At 55.9% G+C, this 14,909-nt stretch overlaps 1 protein-coding gene across 1 annotated transcript in view; it reads left to right on the forward strand.

Moving 5' to 3' along the window:
• ZNF687 (zinc finger protein 687) overlaps positions 1 to 10,670 on the forward strand; it is a 50,198-nt gene extending 39,528 nt beyond the window's left edge. The window contains exons 6-10 of the mRNA XM_015410089.1: positions 1,101 to 1,263; positions 4,426 to 4,743; positions 6,900 to 7,012; positions 8,967 to 9,108; positions 10,113 to 10,670. Coding sequence (XP_015265575.1) covers positions 1,101 to 1,263; positions 4,426 to 4,743; positions 6,900 to 7,012; positions 8,967 to 9,108; positions 10,113 to 10,586 — 1,210 coding nt within the window. The 3' untranslated portion in view covers positions 10,587 to 10,670. The remainder of the gene's footprint in view (positions 1 to 1,100; positions 1,264 to 4,425; positions 4,744 to 6,899; positions 7,013 to 8,966; positions 9,109 to 10,112) is intronic.
• Positions 10,671 to 14,909: the final 4,239 nt, after the last annotated feature.

The following is a 14,909-nucleotide window of genomic DNA, read 5'->3' on the forward strand; positions in this document are numbered from 1 at the left end:
CCATACCCAGTCCAAATATTAAACAGCCGGCACTCACGTTGACACAAACGCCCAGACGGAAGTCCCTCCCTTCTCTCCGCTTGTCTTTACCCATCTCCGACATCTTGTTTTTTTATTTTTAGTAAAGTTTTTAAAATGCGCTCCAGGGAAACAAAACCTCTTGCTTATTTTCAAGTACATCAAAGGAAAAGATCACTATTCGCTCAGTCCATTCCCCCCCTCTTTTCTTTTTTTTTTCTTTCTCTGCTTATAGAGGATTAACCTCCTCATTTTCCGCTGAAGGGGGGGGGGAAACGTTCTTAGTTCATTTTCACTGTATTTTGACAACTCACAGTTACGCCAGTCTTTTCTTTTCCATTTTTTTTCGCTTCATCACTCGGTGACGCCCGGTGGTTCCGCTAAACCCCGTAGAACGGGGTCGCTCACGCAGCAAGGTCCAAAGGGGCAGGGCATGGCGAGAGTCTCAATCTCCGATCTCTCGACCGAAAGAGAGACTCCCCCCTGGAACGCCCTAAAGCGCCCCTGATCCGAGCTCCTCTCATCTGAGGGGCTCGTTCGGGTCTCCGCTTGCGCGGATTCCCTCCTCCACCGCGGGCGGGCAAGGCGCCCTCGGGAGCGACCCGAGGATGCGTCTGCCTTTCGCGGGAGCCAGACCGGAAGCCTCTCAGAGCTGTTCTCTCAAGGGCAGTCCTCGAGAGAGCTCTCTTGGCCCCGCCTCCTTCACAGGATGTCTGTTGTGGGGAGGGGGAGGGAAAGGAGACTGTAAGCCGCTCTGAGACTCCAAGTGCAGGGTGGGGTATAAATCTGATCTCCTCCTCCTCCTCTTCCTCCTCTTCTTCTTCCAACCTGATTGGTGTAATGCCAGAGACTGAACCTTACCTCATGCCAAGCAGATGCTCTCCCACTGAGCCACACCCCCTCCCCAAACTCGTGGGTGGGTGGATGTCAGCAGAAAGCCCAGTGAGAATCTGAGCCCCTCGCCACTGGGGCTTCATCTGGGGCACTCTCGTGGGCCCCAGGAACACCCCCTGGCTCCTTCCCCTTCTCCCTTCCTCCCTCCCTCCCTCAGTCCCCGGTTCAGACGTTTCTTGTCCCTGCAGGATGATCTACAAGTGTGCCATGTGCGATACCGTCTTCACCCACAAGCCTCTGCTCTCCTCGCACTTTGACCAGCATTTGCTGAACCAGAGGGTGAGCGTCTTCAAGTGTCCCGACTGCCCACTCCTCTTTGCCCAGAAGCGGACCATGTTGGAGCATCTGAAGGTGAGATCCAGAACCCGACCGTGACGTTCGATTTAGGTGGGTCGCCACGTTGGTCTCAAGCAAGAGAACAAAGTCGGAGTCCAGTGTGGCACCTTTCAGACCAAGAAAGTTTAATTCTGGGTGAAAGCTTTCGTGTGCAGAATAAAACTTTAGAGCAGAGTTTGAATCCAGTGGCATCATTAAGACCAAGAAAGTTCAATTCTGGGTACAGGCTTTCGTGTGCAGAATAAAACTTCAGAACAGAGTTTGAGTCCAGTGGCACCTTTCAAACCAAGAAGGTTTAATTCTGGGTGTATAAGCTTTCGTGTAAAACTTTAGAACACAGTTTGAGTCCAGAGGCACCTTTCAGCCCAACAAAGTTCAATTCTGGGTATAAACTTTCATGTGCATGTATCTGGGGAAGTGTGCATGCACACGAAAGCCCATACCCAGATAGTTGTTGTGGATTTTCCGGGCTCTATGGCTGTGGTCTTTGCATTGTAGTCCTCCCTCTTTCTGTGTTATATCTCTGAGGATGCCAGTCACAGCCAAAACGTCAGGCCCTACAATGCCAAGAACACGGCCATACAGCCCGAGAAATCCACAACAGCTAACGAACTCCGGCCGTGAAAGCCTCCGATAACATATTAGATTGTTGCTCTGAAAGGTGCCGCTGGACTCAGGACTTTGGTCTCTCGCCACAAAGTGTGAGACAAAGGCAAAGTTTTAATCACTGGGCACTCTAGTAGCAGTTGTGAAGATGTGGTCATTGGTGGTGATGGTCGGGTTTGTACACATTTCTGTTGCACAGAAATTAGTTGTGGTGGAAAGGGTCATCAAGTCACAACTGACTTATAGCAACCATGTAGGGTTTTCAGGGCACAAGGCGTTCAGAGGTGGCTTGCCAATTGCCTGCCTCTGCATAGCAACCCTGGACTTCCCCCGCGGTCTCCCATCCAAGTACTAACCAGGACCGACCCTGCTTAGCTTCCGAGATCTGACGAGATCAGGCTAGCCTGGGCCATCCGGGTCAAGGCAAGAGATGTTCAGAGGTGGTTTGCCATTGCCTGCCTCTGCGTAGCAACGCTGGACTTCCCTGGTGGGTTCCCATCCTAGTACTAACCAGGGCCGATCCTGCTTAGCTTCTGAGATCTGACGAGATCAGGCTAGCCTGGGCCATCCGGGTCAAGGCAAGAGATGTTCAGAGGTGGTTTGCCATTGCCTGCCTCTGCGTAGCAACGCTGGACTTCCCTGGTGGGTTCCCATCCTAGTACTAACCAGGGCCGATCCTGCTTAGCTTCTGAGATCTGACGAGATCAGGCTAGCCTGGGCCATCCGGGTCAAGGCCAGAGACGTTCAGAGGTGGTTTTGCCCTTGCCTGCCTCTGCATGGCAACCCTGGACTTCCTTGGTGGGCTCCCATCCAAGTTCTAACCAGGGCCAACCCTGCTTAACTACTGAGACCTGACGAGATCAGCCTAGCCTGGGCCATCCAGGTCAAAGCAAGAGACGTTCAGAGGTGGTTTTGCCCTTGCCTGCCTCTGCATGGCAACCCTGGACTTCCTTGGTGGGCTCCCATCTGTGGACTAACCAGGGCCGACCTTGCTTAGCTTCCAAGATCTGACGAGATCAGGCTAGCCTGGACCACCCAGGTCTAAGCAAGAGGCTGAAGCAGTTTGCCATTGCCTGCCTCTGCATAGCAACCCCGGACTTCCTTGGTGGTCTCCCATCCGTGGACTAACCAGGGCAGACCCTACTTAGCTTCCGAGATCTGAGGAGATCAGGCTAGCCTGGGCCATCCAGGTCAAGGCAAGAGACGTTCAGAGGTGGTTTGCCATTGCCTGCCTCTGCTCAGCAACCCTGGGCTTCCTTGGTGGTCTCCCATCCAAGTTCTAACCGGGGCCGACCCTGCTTAGCTACTGAGACCTGATGAGATCAGGCTACCCTGGGCCATCCGGGTCAAGGCAAGAGACGATCAGAGGTGGTTTGCCATTGCCTGCCTCTGCTCAGCAACCCTGGGCTTCCTTGGTGGTCTCCCATCCAAGTTCTAACCGGGGCCGACCCTGCTTAGCTACTGAGACCTGACGAGATCAGGCTACCCTGGGCCATCCGGGTCAAGGCAAGAGACGTTCAGAGGTGGTTGGCCATTGCCTGCCTCTGCATAGCAACCCTGCTTAGCTACCGAGACCTGACGAGATCAGGCTAGCCTGGGCATCCCAGGGCAAGGGCGGCAACGTCGGCAAAAAGGCCCAGATGGCTAGATAGGATACCGTACCGCAAGAGCACCAAGCAGCTTCAGAGTGTAGTATTGGCAAGACAGTTTGGCTTTTACGTTTTTTTTAAAAAAATGTTTAAACATTTCTGTTCCACCTTATCTCCTCGGACTCAGGTTGTTTGGTTCGGGGGGGTTGGGGGTGGAGGTTTCTAGCGTTTGACTGTGTAGATATAACTGGTTCTCTGACCTGGATGGGCCAGACTCGACTCGTCTCATGAGCTCTCAGAAGCTAAGCTGGGTCAGCACAACGTGGAAGGGAGACCACCAAGGAAGGCTCTGCAGGGGAAGGCAATGGCCAACCACCTCTGCCTCTCAGATCTCGGAAGCTAAGCAGGGTCGGTACTTGGAAGGGAGACCACCAAGGAAGGCTCTGCAAAGGCCATGGCAAACCCACCTCTGTTTGTCTTTTCCTCTGACCTGGATGGTTCAGGCTAGCTCAATCTCATCAGATCTCAGCAGTTAAGAAGGTCAGTAATTGAGTGGGAGACCACCAAGGAAGACTTTGTAGAGGAAGGCAATGGCAAATCTCCTCTGCATGCCTTTGGCTCCGACCTGGATGGCCCAGGTCCTAGAAGCAGCCCTGTCCGTAGACGTCAAGCCGTTCCCACGGCTGCGTTCAGTCCCTGGCCTCTCCCTGGAAAAGCCTGTCTGAGTCCCTGGAGAGCCAGTTAGAGGAGACAGAACTGATCTTGATGAGCCGGCAGTTCTACTCCGTGTAAACCAGCTGGGGATTCTCTGGCAGGAGTGGGTGGCTCGGCGCCAGCCCCCTTTCCCCAGCCCTCCTGCCGACGCTGGCTGTTTTGGGAGAACCGTGGACCTCTCCTCTGGACTGGGCCCTCAGGGGGACTGCCTGCCCTCCTGCCAGCTCAGCTCGGTCTAACCCACCTTTTCCTCTTTTGGGGGGGCCAGAACACTCACCAGCCTCCCAAGCCCCAGGAGGAGCCCGCCAAGAAGCCCCCCGCTGCCCCCCTCACCCCCAAGCCAGAGCCGACGGAAGAAGAGTCCCCGCCCTCGGTCTCCAAAGTCTCGGAGTCGTCGTCTTCCTCCTCGGAGGACGAGGAGCCGCCCAGCTCCCCGGAGGTACGCAAGAGCAAGAGGGGCCGCTTCCAGCGCAAGCCGGAGGTGGGCAGGCGCACCCGGAGCAACGGCTGGACCTGCGGCATCTGCCACTCCTGGTTCCCGGAGCGCGACGAGTACGTCGTGCACATGAAGAAGATCCACGGGAAGGTGAGAGGCGGAATGGTGCTCCTCTTCTTTTTATGCGGCGCTCTGGGTGGGTTTTCTCTCGGTTCAGCCTACCTCGCAGGGTGGTTGTGAGGGTTATAGGGAGGAAAAGAGAGCAACACATGCAGCCCTGAGCTCCCCGAAGGAAGGAGTGGGTCAAAAGGAGCGAGATCAGTTGATGTGCACGTTTTGGCTGCCCCTGGCTCGGCACCTTAATAAGAGGGGGAGAGCATGTATTTGTTCCGGGTGACCTGGGTTCGAATCCCCACTTCTGCTACGGAAGCTCGCTGGGTGGCCTTGGGCCCATCACCAGCTCTCGGCCAGGCCTACCTGACAGGGTGGTGGTGGTGGTGGATGTACGCAAACGGAGGCGGGGAGAACCGTGTTCTGAAGCTGCTTTGAATCCTAACGGGGGAGCAAAGGAAGATAGAAATAAGCCAACGCATCATTAGGTATGGCCCGGTGCTGCAGCTGCATGGTCGCCCTCGGAAATACATTTTACAAACCAGGGGTCATTTCCTGCGGGAGCGCACAGGGGCGGAGCTCCGGCAGTAAAGAGCCCAGGGGGCGGGCACATGCAACAAGCCCCGCCCCCTGCTCCCAGCAGCCCTCAGTCAGAGCAAGAAGCAGCCAGGAAAGCTGCAAAGCCCCCCCCTCCAAGTCGAAAACAGTCCAGTGGAGCCTGAGCGGTGGGTGTTGCCTTCTGACACACTTCCGGTGATGTCAGGGGGTGTGGCCTTCTGTCACTTCCAGTGATGTCAGGGGGCGTGGCATATGCAAATGAGTTATGCTAATGAGTTAATTTAATGAGCTCCCGACACTTGGGGAAGGGGAGGGGTCTGTGAGCAACAGAGCCCCGCTTGTGTGTTGGTGGTGAGGTCTGAGGGGCCCGGCGAGGGCTTTGCGGGAGACGGATCCAGATGGGCCGCTGTGTTTGTCTCTAGCAGCAGAGAAGAGCCAGAGTCCAAGGGCTCCTTAAAGAGTAATGTGATTTGTGGCAGGGGAGGAGCTTTTGTGAGTTGCTGCTCACCTCTTCAGATACAGCTGGGATTGTGAGTCCCTCCGTCCTCCTCCTGAGCCAGTTTGGTGTAGCGGTTCGCAGTGTGGACTTTAATCTGGGAGAACCAGGTTTGATTTCCCACTCTTCCACATGCAGCTGCTGGTGTGACTTTGGGTCAGTTACAAGTTCTTTCAGAGCTGTTCTCTCAAGAACAGTCCTCGAAAGAGCTCTCTCAGCCCCACCTACCTCACAGGGTGTCTGTTGTGGGTCAGTCACGAGTTCTCTCAGAGCTGTTCTCTCAAGAACAGTCCTTGAAAGAGCTCTCTCAGCCCCACCTACTTCACAGGGTGTCTGTTGTGGGGAGAGGAAGGGAAAGGAGATTGAAAGCTGCTGTGAGACTCCTTCAGGTAGTGAAGGGCGGGGTATAAATCCAATCTCCTCCTCCTCCTCCTCCTCCTCCTCATCTTGGAGAGTGGAGTGATTTCAGGTGCTGAATGGTGCTAGCAGATAAATGACAATATTTATTTTTATTTGTTTTTTATTTATTTAGGCATTTTTACCCCGCCCTCCCCGCGAGTGGGCTCAGGGTGGCTTACAAGGGGCGAAAGCCCATACATAAAATCCAGTAAAACAATAAAATCATAAATAATAACAATACTAACAACAATAAAGTGCTTTCAGTGACAAGATGGTCTTGAGTGGTTGTGTGTGATTGGATTAGGTGTGATATGCAGAGGGGAAGTTGGAGTGGAGAAATTAGTGTTGGTAATGAGACAGGAAACCTAGGTCTCTATTCAGTCCAGGTAGATGCACTGTCTTGAACATCATTATCAGTTGCAATTCAGCAGTCTCTCTTTCTAATCTCACTTTGTAATTCCTTTGTAAGTGAACTGCTACTCTTAAATGAGCAACTGAATGTCCGGGAAGATTAAAATGTCCCGTCCCCCCCACCTGCTATTGTCACTCAGCATCTGAAATCACTCTACTCTTCAGTTGTAAGGGCAGGTGGCTCACATTCTAGGTGTAAAGTGACTCACAAAAGCTCCTCCCCTACCATTTCTTTACCCTTTCAGGTGCTACTGGGCTTTCACTCTTAACGCTGTTGTGGGAGGCAGAGTTTGTGTTCTCACTGCATTCTCTTCTCCCTCTCACTCACCAGTGTGTAAAGAAGTTTCCGTGCCGCTTGTGTGAACGCTCCTTCTGCTCTGCCCCCAGCCTGCGGAGACACGTTCGGGTGAACCACGAGGGCATCAAGCGCGTCTACCCCTGCCGGTAATGGGCCCACCTCTGTGCTGCTGGGGAGGAGGGGCATTTCTTTCACATTCATGCTGCTTTGGTCTTTCTCCGTTGGAGCCCAGCCTCCCGTCTCACACAGGGGCCAGCCAGTTCCCCTGGAGGGACAACAACAGGGCAGAGAGGCAGAGGCCTTCCCCTGAGAAGAACCTCAGAGGAGCCCTGCTGGGTCAGACCAGTGAGGTTCCCTCCAGTCCAGCATCCTGCCTCACACAGGGGCCAGCCAGTTCCTCTGGAGGGCCAAGAACAGGGCAGAGAGGCCGAAGCCTTCCCATGAGGAGAGCATCAGAAGAGCCTTGCTGGGTCAGACCAGGGAGGGTCCCTCTAGTCCAGCCTTCTGTCTCACACAGGGGCCAACCAGTTCATCTGGAGGGCCAGCAACAGGGCAGAGAAGCCGAGGCCTTCCCCTCAGAAGACCATCAAAAGAGCCCTGCTGGGTCAGACCAGGGAGGGTCCATCCAGTCCAGCCTCCCGTCTCACACAGGGGCCAGCCAGTTCCTCTGGAGGTCCAACAGCAGGGCAGAGAGGCTGAGGCCTTCCCCTGATCAGAACCTCAGAAGAGCCCTGCTGGGCCAGACCAGTGAGGGTCCATCTAGTCCAGCATCCTCTCACACAGGGGCCAACAGAAGAGCCCTGCTGGATCAGACTTAATGGTCCAGTCTAGTCCAGCATCCCATCTCACACAGTGGCCAAAGAGCTCCTCTGGAGGGCCAACAACAGGGCAAGGAGGCTGAGGACTTCCTCTGAGAAGAATATCAGCAGAGCCCTGCTGGGTCAGACCAGTGATGGTCCATCTATCTAATCCAGCCTCCTGTCTCACACACGGGCCAGCAAGTTCCTCCAGAGGGCCAACAACAGGGCAGGGAGGCCGAGGCCTTCCCCTGAGAAGAACCTCAGAAGAGCCCTGCTGGGTCAGACCAGGGAGGGTCCCTCCAGTCCAGCCTCCCGTCTCACACAGGGGCCAGCCAGTTCCTCCGGAGGGCCAACGACCAGTGAGGGTCCATCTACTCCATCTACTCTAGCATCCCCTCTCACATGGTGGCTAGGCAGTTCCTCTGGAGGGCCAGCAACAGGGCAGAGAGGCCGAGGCCTTCCCCAGATTTTGCCTCCTGTCTCTGGGATTCAGCGGTTGACTGCCTCTGGATGTGGAGGTTCCCCCTCAGCCGCTGTGGCATAAGAGGCACCAAGCTTTGAGGGGCTATTAGGCTTTTGAGAGTCTCAGCTCCCTTCATCAGCTTTGTCAGGGAGATTTAACTCTTGAAGAGTTCATGCCCCGAAAAGCTTGTTTGTCTTAAGGTGCGATTGGGCTGGCGTTTAGCTTCTCTCCTGCTGCTCTCTCTGACGAAGGGAGCTTTGACTCTTGAGAGCTCCTGCCCCCCAAAACGTGTGGGTCTCTCAGGTGCTTCCAGACTGGATTCGAGCTCTTCCAGTTGCAGAAACACAAGGCTGCCTTCTGGAACCGTTTCGTGTCGTGGTTAAGAGCGGCTGACTCAGATCTGGAGAACCGGGTTTGATTCCCCGCTTCTCCTCCACATGCAGCCAGCTGGGTGACCTTGAGCCAGTCACATGTTCTCTCAGAGCTGTTCTCTGAAGGGCAGTTATGGAAAGAGCTCTCCCAGCCCCACCTGCCTCACAGGGGGTGTCTGTTGTGGGGAGGGGAAGGGAAAGGAGATTGTGAGCCGCTCTGAGACTCCTTTGGGTAGTGAAGGGCCAGGGGTATAAATCCAATCTCCTCTTCTTCTTCTTCTTGTTAATACAACAAGATTTCTTTAGCACCACTGGCCTGCCAGGAGGTGTACAGGGGTCCCCCTAGTCCTAACCTGATCCCTCTTCTCTGCTCGTGAAGGCCTTCCTGGGGCTTGGGGGGTTGTATGAGTCTTCCGGAGACCTCCCGCGGATTCTCACCGCCTCCTTCCCCCCCCCCTCCGCGCAGGTACTGCACCGAAGGGAAGCGCACCTTCAGCAGCCGCCTCATCCTGGAGAAGCACATCCAGGTGCGTCACGGGATCAAAGTGACCGACGAGACGCGGAGTCAGGAGGTGCTGATCACCCGCCTGGGCGCCCGGAACTCGCAGGTGAGCCTGGAAGGGGGTCCTCTGGACCCTGAAGAACTCCCAAGCTGCTCGGAACGCAGGAACCACACCTCGGCCTCTGTACGGCGGCTCATCACGTCTCATGCACCCGGCTTGCAAACACCATGTGCTTCCTGCTGGGGCCGGGGTGTATGTTTTAAGGATGGCCTCCCCCCATATGAACCAGTTTGGTGTTGTGGTGAAGTGCGCGGACTCTAATCTGGGGGAACCGGGTTTGATTCCCCACGCCTCCACTTGCAGCTGCTGGATGGCCTTGGGTCAGGCACAAGTTCTCTCAGAGCTGTTCTCTCACAAGCAGTTTCTGTCAGAGCTCTCTCAGCCCCACCGACCTCACAGGGTGTCAGTTGTGGGGAGGGGGAGGGAAAGGAGTTTGTGAGCCACTCTGAGACTCCTTTGGGTAGTGAAGGGCCATGGGGTATAGATCCAATCTCTTCTTCTTCTTTTAGTTTAGTGTAGTGGTTAAGTGCGCGGACTCTAATCTGGGAGAACCGGGTCTGATTCCCCACTCCTCCACTTGCACCTGCTGGATGACCTTGGGCAAGCCCCAGTTCTGACAAGAGCTGTCCTTGAAAGATAGCCGTTTCTGTCAAGATCTCTCTCAGCCCCACCTACCTCACAGGGTGTCTGTTGTCTAATCTGGGGGAACCGGGTTTGATTCCCCACTCCTCCACTTGCCCCTGGCTGGATGGCCTTGGGCAAGCCATAGTTCTCTCAGAGCTGTTCTCTCACAAGCAGTTTCTGTCAGAGCTGTCTCAGCCCCACCGACCTCACAGGGTGTCTGTTGTGGGGAGGGGAAGGGAAAGGGGGTTGTAAGCCAATTAGAATTCTCAAGGTGCCTGCAGGCTCAAAAATGTTGGGGACCCCTGGGCTTAGAACCTTGGCGGCAGCGGTGGTGTGTGTCTGTGCGCGTGTGTGGTTTTCCTGTCTAAAAGCAAAGGTGCTCCGATGGGCTTAACCTCTCTGCTTCCTCTGTCCCGTTCCTGCAGGCCTCCAGCCGGAAACGCAAGCTCTCCTCCGACGAAGGAGACTCGTGCAGCGAGGAGCCGGATAGCACCACCCCCCCGGCCCAGACCCCCAAAGGCGACCGGAAAGCCCTCTACCACTGCCGCAAGTGCGGCTACGTGGCCCCCACGGCGGCAGATTTCCAGGAACACATCCCCCAGCACCGGACAGGCGAGAGCGCCCACCAGTGCCGCGAGTGCGGCCTCTGCTTCACGTCCCAGGTCTCGCTCAACCGCCACCGCTTCATCACCCACAAGAAGAAGCGGGGGGCGGGCGAGGCGGAGGAGCCCGGGGCCCGGGGCGAGCTCGAGGGGGGCTCCCCGACAGACGCCGAAGGGAAGCTCACCTGCACGGTGTGCGGAAAGGGCTTCGACACCCAGCTCAACCTGAAGACTCACTTCCGCACCCACGGGATGGCCTTCATCAAAGCCCGGCAGACCGTCGGGGCCGAGAACTAGCCGGGGGCCCGCCCGCCCGCTGGGGCGGTGGTCGCGGGGGGATCCGTGTTCCCGGTGCGGAGCGGCGGGAGCGGCCCCGCCTCTCGTCTTGCTCAGTTGGGTGATCAGCTGTGACGACGGAGGGGGTCACGGCGAGCCTTATTGACTCCCCTCAATCGGCGGTCGCGCAGGACCCACACACGCACGCGCCTGGGCTTTGGGGAGCTTCGGAGGGGGGTCTCTTTCTCTCCCCAGAGATTCGGGGCGGGAGGGGAGAGGCGGTGGCATTCGCAGGAGCACAGAGCCGAGGAGAGGCCTGGAGCCGGGGAGCCCCCGAGGGACAGATTGTGAAAGGAGCGCCTCCTCCGTGGAGGAGCCAGGGGGCTGTGTCGGATTGGGGGCCCGCTCCTCGCCGGGAGGCCTCCCCACTGCCACTCATGTCCGAAAGCCAGCGATGGCGCGCCAAAGTTTCTCTCCAGGGTTCCCTTTCTCTGGGCCCGGCCCCCCGGGGTGAAGCCAGCAGGGCGTTTTAGACAGCCGCTGTGCCACCTTCCAGCCACGCCCCCCACCCCGGCCTCGGTCTGTCCAGATTCCCCCCACCCCGCCCCCTTTCCAGGTTCTTTCGGGAGCAATCGCCGTCTGTCTCTTTCTCTCCCTCTCTGGGGTCTCCGCAGGGTTCTCGACGCCCGGTCGGGAGCTGCACGTGCTGGCCTCTCCTCTCCTCCCCTCCCCGGATCCCCCTCCGCTCCTTCGGTTGTTTTTTGCCTTTGCGGTCACGGGAGACCGGCCGGAGGGGACTTGCAAGCCGGTGTCCCCGATTCCTCTCCCATTCTCGCCCCCCCCCCATGGGAACCACAGGTTCATTCTTGGGTTCTCCATCTCTGGAGCAAGGCCAATCTCTCCGTGGCCATAAAGTGGCTTGTTTTGTATGCGCATTAAGAGTCGAAGCATCTTGTCCCCCTTGGCCCGCGAACATTCGGTCTGTCAGTCTGTTCGGTTGGCTTTTTCGCAGTGGAACTGAGGACCCCGCCCGTCTCTCCTCTCCCTTCCCTTCTTGGAAATTGGATCTTTCCAGGTAGTCCTTGGGGGGGGGAGAGGGGTGGTGGGTGCTGGGCCCCGTCAGTGCTTTGGGGGCGCAGAACAGGGGCGCTGGCCCTTTTTTGCAGGCCCCAAGCCCGGTAAGCGTCATGCTGGCAAAGGGGTTCCACATTTAGCCCTTCCTCAGCGGTCCCTCGCAAAGTCATGCGTTCTGCACCGGCTCACTTCGAGGTACCCATCGCTACCCTGCAGGGACTGGGAACGACAATGGGGAGTCCAGTTTCCGCCAGGACCTGAACCCAGGCCCCCGGTCAGACCCCGCAGGTGCCGTCTGCTGCCAGCTAGATTCGAGTCCGGTGGCGCCGTAGAGGTTGTAAGAAGCGCTTCCGGCTCGATCAAGCTGTCCGGCGGCAGACCGACAGGTCACCCTCTTCTGCCGACAGTGGCTGCTTCCCCCCGTGCCGAGAGGCCCGGACTTCTTGGGCTGGGAGGCAGAACTGCTGTCGGTGGAAAGAACAACGTTTGAGTCCAGTGGGGGCCCCTTTCAGGCCCGCAAAGTTTAATTCCTGGGCATCAGCTTTTCCGGCATGCACACTTCTCCGGAGACTTCCCCGCAGGCACCCGAAAGCCGAAACCCGGAATAAAACTCTGTCGGTGCCGCTGGACTCCAGCTGTGTTCTGCTGCTTCAGACCAACACGAATCTTATCGGCGGAAAGGGAATTTGGTGGCCGTCCAGCCGGGAGGTTCGGCGGAAGGGAGGCGGAGGCTGGCTCGAGACCCCAGGAGAGGGGAGAGCGAGCGGAGACGCCTCCAAGCGGGTGTTCGATGGGAGAGGCGTTCAGGGGTTCGGTTCCCCACCTCTGCTTTCCAAGCTGTGGGGCGGATCTCTCCCCCTCTGCCCCACATCCATGACGTCTCTTGCCGTTTGCAGGAGCGTTCACCTAACACCCTCCCCCTCGCCTTCATTTTCAAAACGCAGGAAGGTCAGGAGTGAGCACCACGCCAATGGTACCCCGTGGCTCAAATCATGCCCTTTGTCAAAAAGGGTCCAAGATGTCTTAATGCTCAAGGTGGGGCATGGGGGGCTTCTCCCCACGCCCCCCACATTAGTGAACATGGCACACTGCACAACAGGAAGCATGGATGCCCAAGGCTGTTTGTTCCCGTGGGGCTTGCGCAGGGATTGTGAGGTGGGCGCAACTGCATCTTCCCCCACCCCGTGTTCAGGTCTCTTTGTCCTGCTGTAAACCTGCCTTCTGCTGTCGGGCCCTTGGGGCGATCATGTATCAACAGCCTGTTTGAGGCACCGTTTCTGCTGTCAATCATGGAATTGGAAATCTCTGCCTCCCCCCCACCCCCACCAATGCCGGCACACGCTTGGCGTCCCCTCCAGAGGACCACATGCCCAGGATCATCTGACCAAGAGGACGGCCCCCTTTACGTTCCGACATCAGTTGAGCATTGCTGCAAACTGCTACAAAGGCCAGGGGGAAATGTGTGCCTGTTCTCTTAACGCACACGCCTTTCCCCGTTCAATCATGTTTTTTTTCCAAGGGGAGCGTTTGCTTTTTTTCCTTTCTCAAGTGTTTCAGTTTTTGGAGGGAGGGGGAGAGATGAGATCTGTCTTTTTTTTTTAGTTTGTGCATAAGTGGATTCTTTTAGTAACTTGGGTTTTCCTGTTTTCAACTAGTCACTAATGCTTATTAACCGAGCGTGTGTCTTTTAAAAAAAAGAAGAGAGAGAAAATCTGTAACATACACTTTAAAAACGAAATGCCTGACTGTTGTAAGTTCTTATTTCCGAAAATAATAGTGACGAATCTGATTTCCCGTTTTGGAGAGAGGTCCTTTTGTGTGTGTGTGTGCTACAAACGGGTAGAAAAGGGTGGCGGTGAATAGAATGGTGACCGGTGGCTGAGGGGTGGTTCTGTCCCGGTTTGGACATTTTAATCCTTATAATAACACACTGGGTTAAAGGGAGAAAAAGTGTCTTATTCTGTGTCCTGAAGTATACTTTGTTTGCAAGATGTCGAGCAGGAAGACTCCGGCAGTAGAAAGGCCAGTGGTGGGAGCCGCTGGGCAGTATTGCCCCCAAACCAGACCCAAGTTTTTATGTTGCAGCTAGGTGCTCGGCTCCCTGGCGGGCGAGCTGTTGCTGCTCCCAGTTGCGAGTTCAGATCCCTTTCATGCCTTTCTGACTAAGCCCATGGAAGAATCTTCCAGAGTAGCTCAGGCAGGTCAATGGCTAGACGTTAGTTGCCTGTGGAGCAAAGGGCTCCAAGCGATGTTCCCTCTAAGCTGAGTTAGTGTGAGTTAGCTCACAGTTTTTTAGCCTCCGGCTCACACATTTGTGTCTCGGCACAGGAAGGAGGGCTCCAGAGCAAACTAATTCATGCAGCAGCCAAATCGCTCGCTCACGACTTTATTGCCAGTAGCTCACAAAGTTGAATTTTTGCTCACAAGACTCCACAGCTTAGAGGGAACATTGGCTCCGAGTTCAAATATCGAGTCTTATTTATTTATTTTGGTCTTGAAGCAGAAGAAGAGATTGGATTTATACCCCGCCCTTCACTACCCAACGGAGTCTCAGAGCGGCTTACAAACTCCTTTCCCTTCCCCTCCCCAGAAGAAGGAGAAGAAGAAGAGGAGGAGGAGATTGGATTCATACCCCCGCCCTTCACTACCCGAAGGAGAGTGCTCACAAACTCCTTTCCCTCCCCCTCCCCACAACAGACACCCTGTGAGGTGGGCGGGGCTGAGAGAGCTCTTGACAGAGAAACTGCTCTTTTTCAAGAACAGCTCTTATCAGAGCTACGGCTTGCCCAAGGTCCTCCAGCAGCTGCAAGTGGAGGAGTGGGGAATCAAATCACAATACAAGAACTCGTGGGCACTCCATGAAACTGCAGAGCGGTCGGGTTAGAACGGATAAAAGGAAGTACTTCTTCACCCAAAGAGTGATTAACACATGGAATTCACTGCCACAGGAAGTGGTGGGTGCTACAAGCATGGACGGCTTCAAAAGGGAATTAGATAAGCATATGGAGCAGAGGTCCATCAGTGGCTATTAGCCACAAGGTATAGCTAGGGGCTCTGGGGCAAGTGATGCTCTGTCTTCTTGGTGCTTGGGGGGGGGGGTCAACAGTGGGAGGGCTTCTAATGTCCTGGCCCCACTGCTGGACCTCCTGATGGCACTGGTATTTCTGGCCACTGTGTGACACAGAGTGTTGGACTGGATGGGCCTTTGGCCTGATCCAACATTGGCGTCTCTTATGTTCTTATGTTCTTATGGTTCTCCCAGATTAGAGT

The sequence above is a fragment of the Gekko japonicus genome, unplaced genomic scaffold, assembly GCF_001447785.1.
Source record: "Gekko japonicus isolate JY-2015 unplaced genomic scaffold, Gekko_japonicus_V1.1 scaffold424, whole genome shotgun sequence".
In the NCBI taxonomy this organism is placed as follows: domain Eukaryota; kingdom Metazoa; phylum Chordata; class Lepidosauria; order Squamata; family Gekkonidae; genus Gekko; species Gekko japonicus.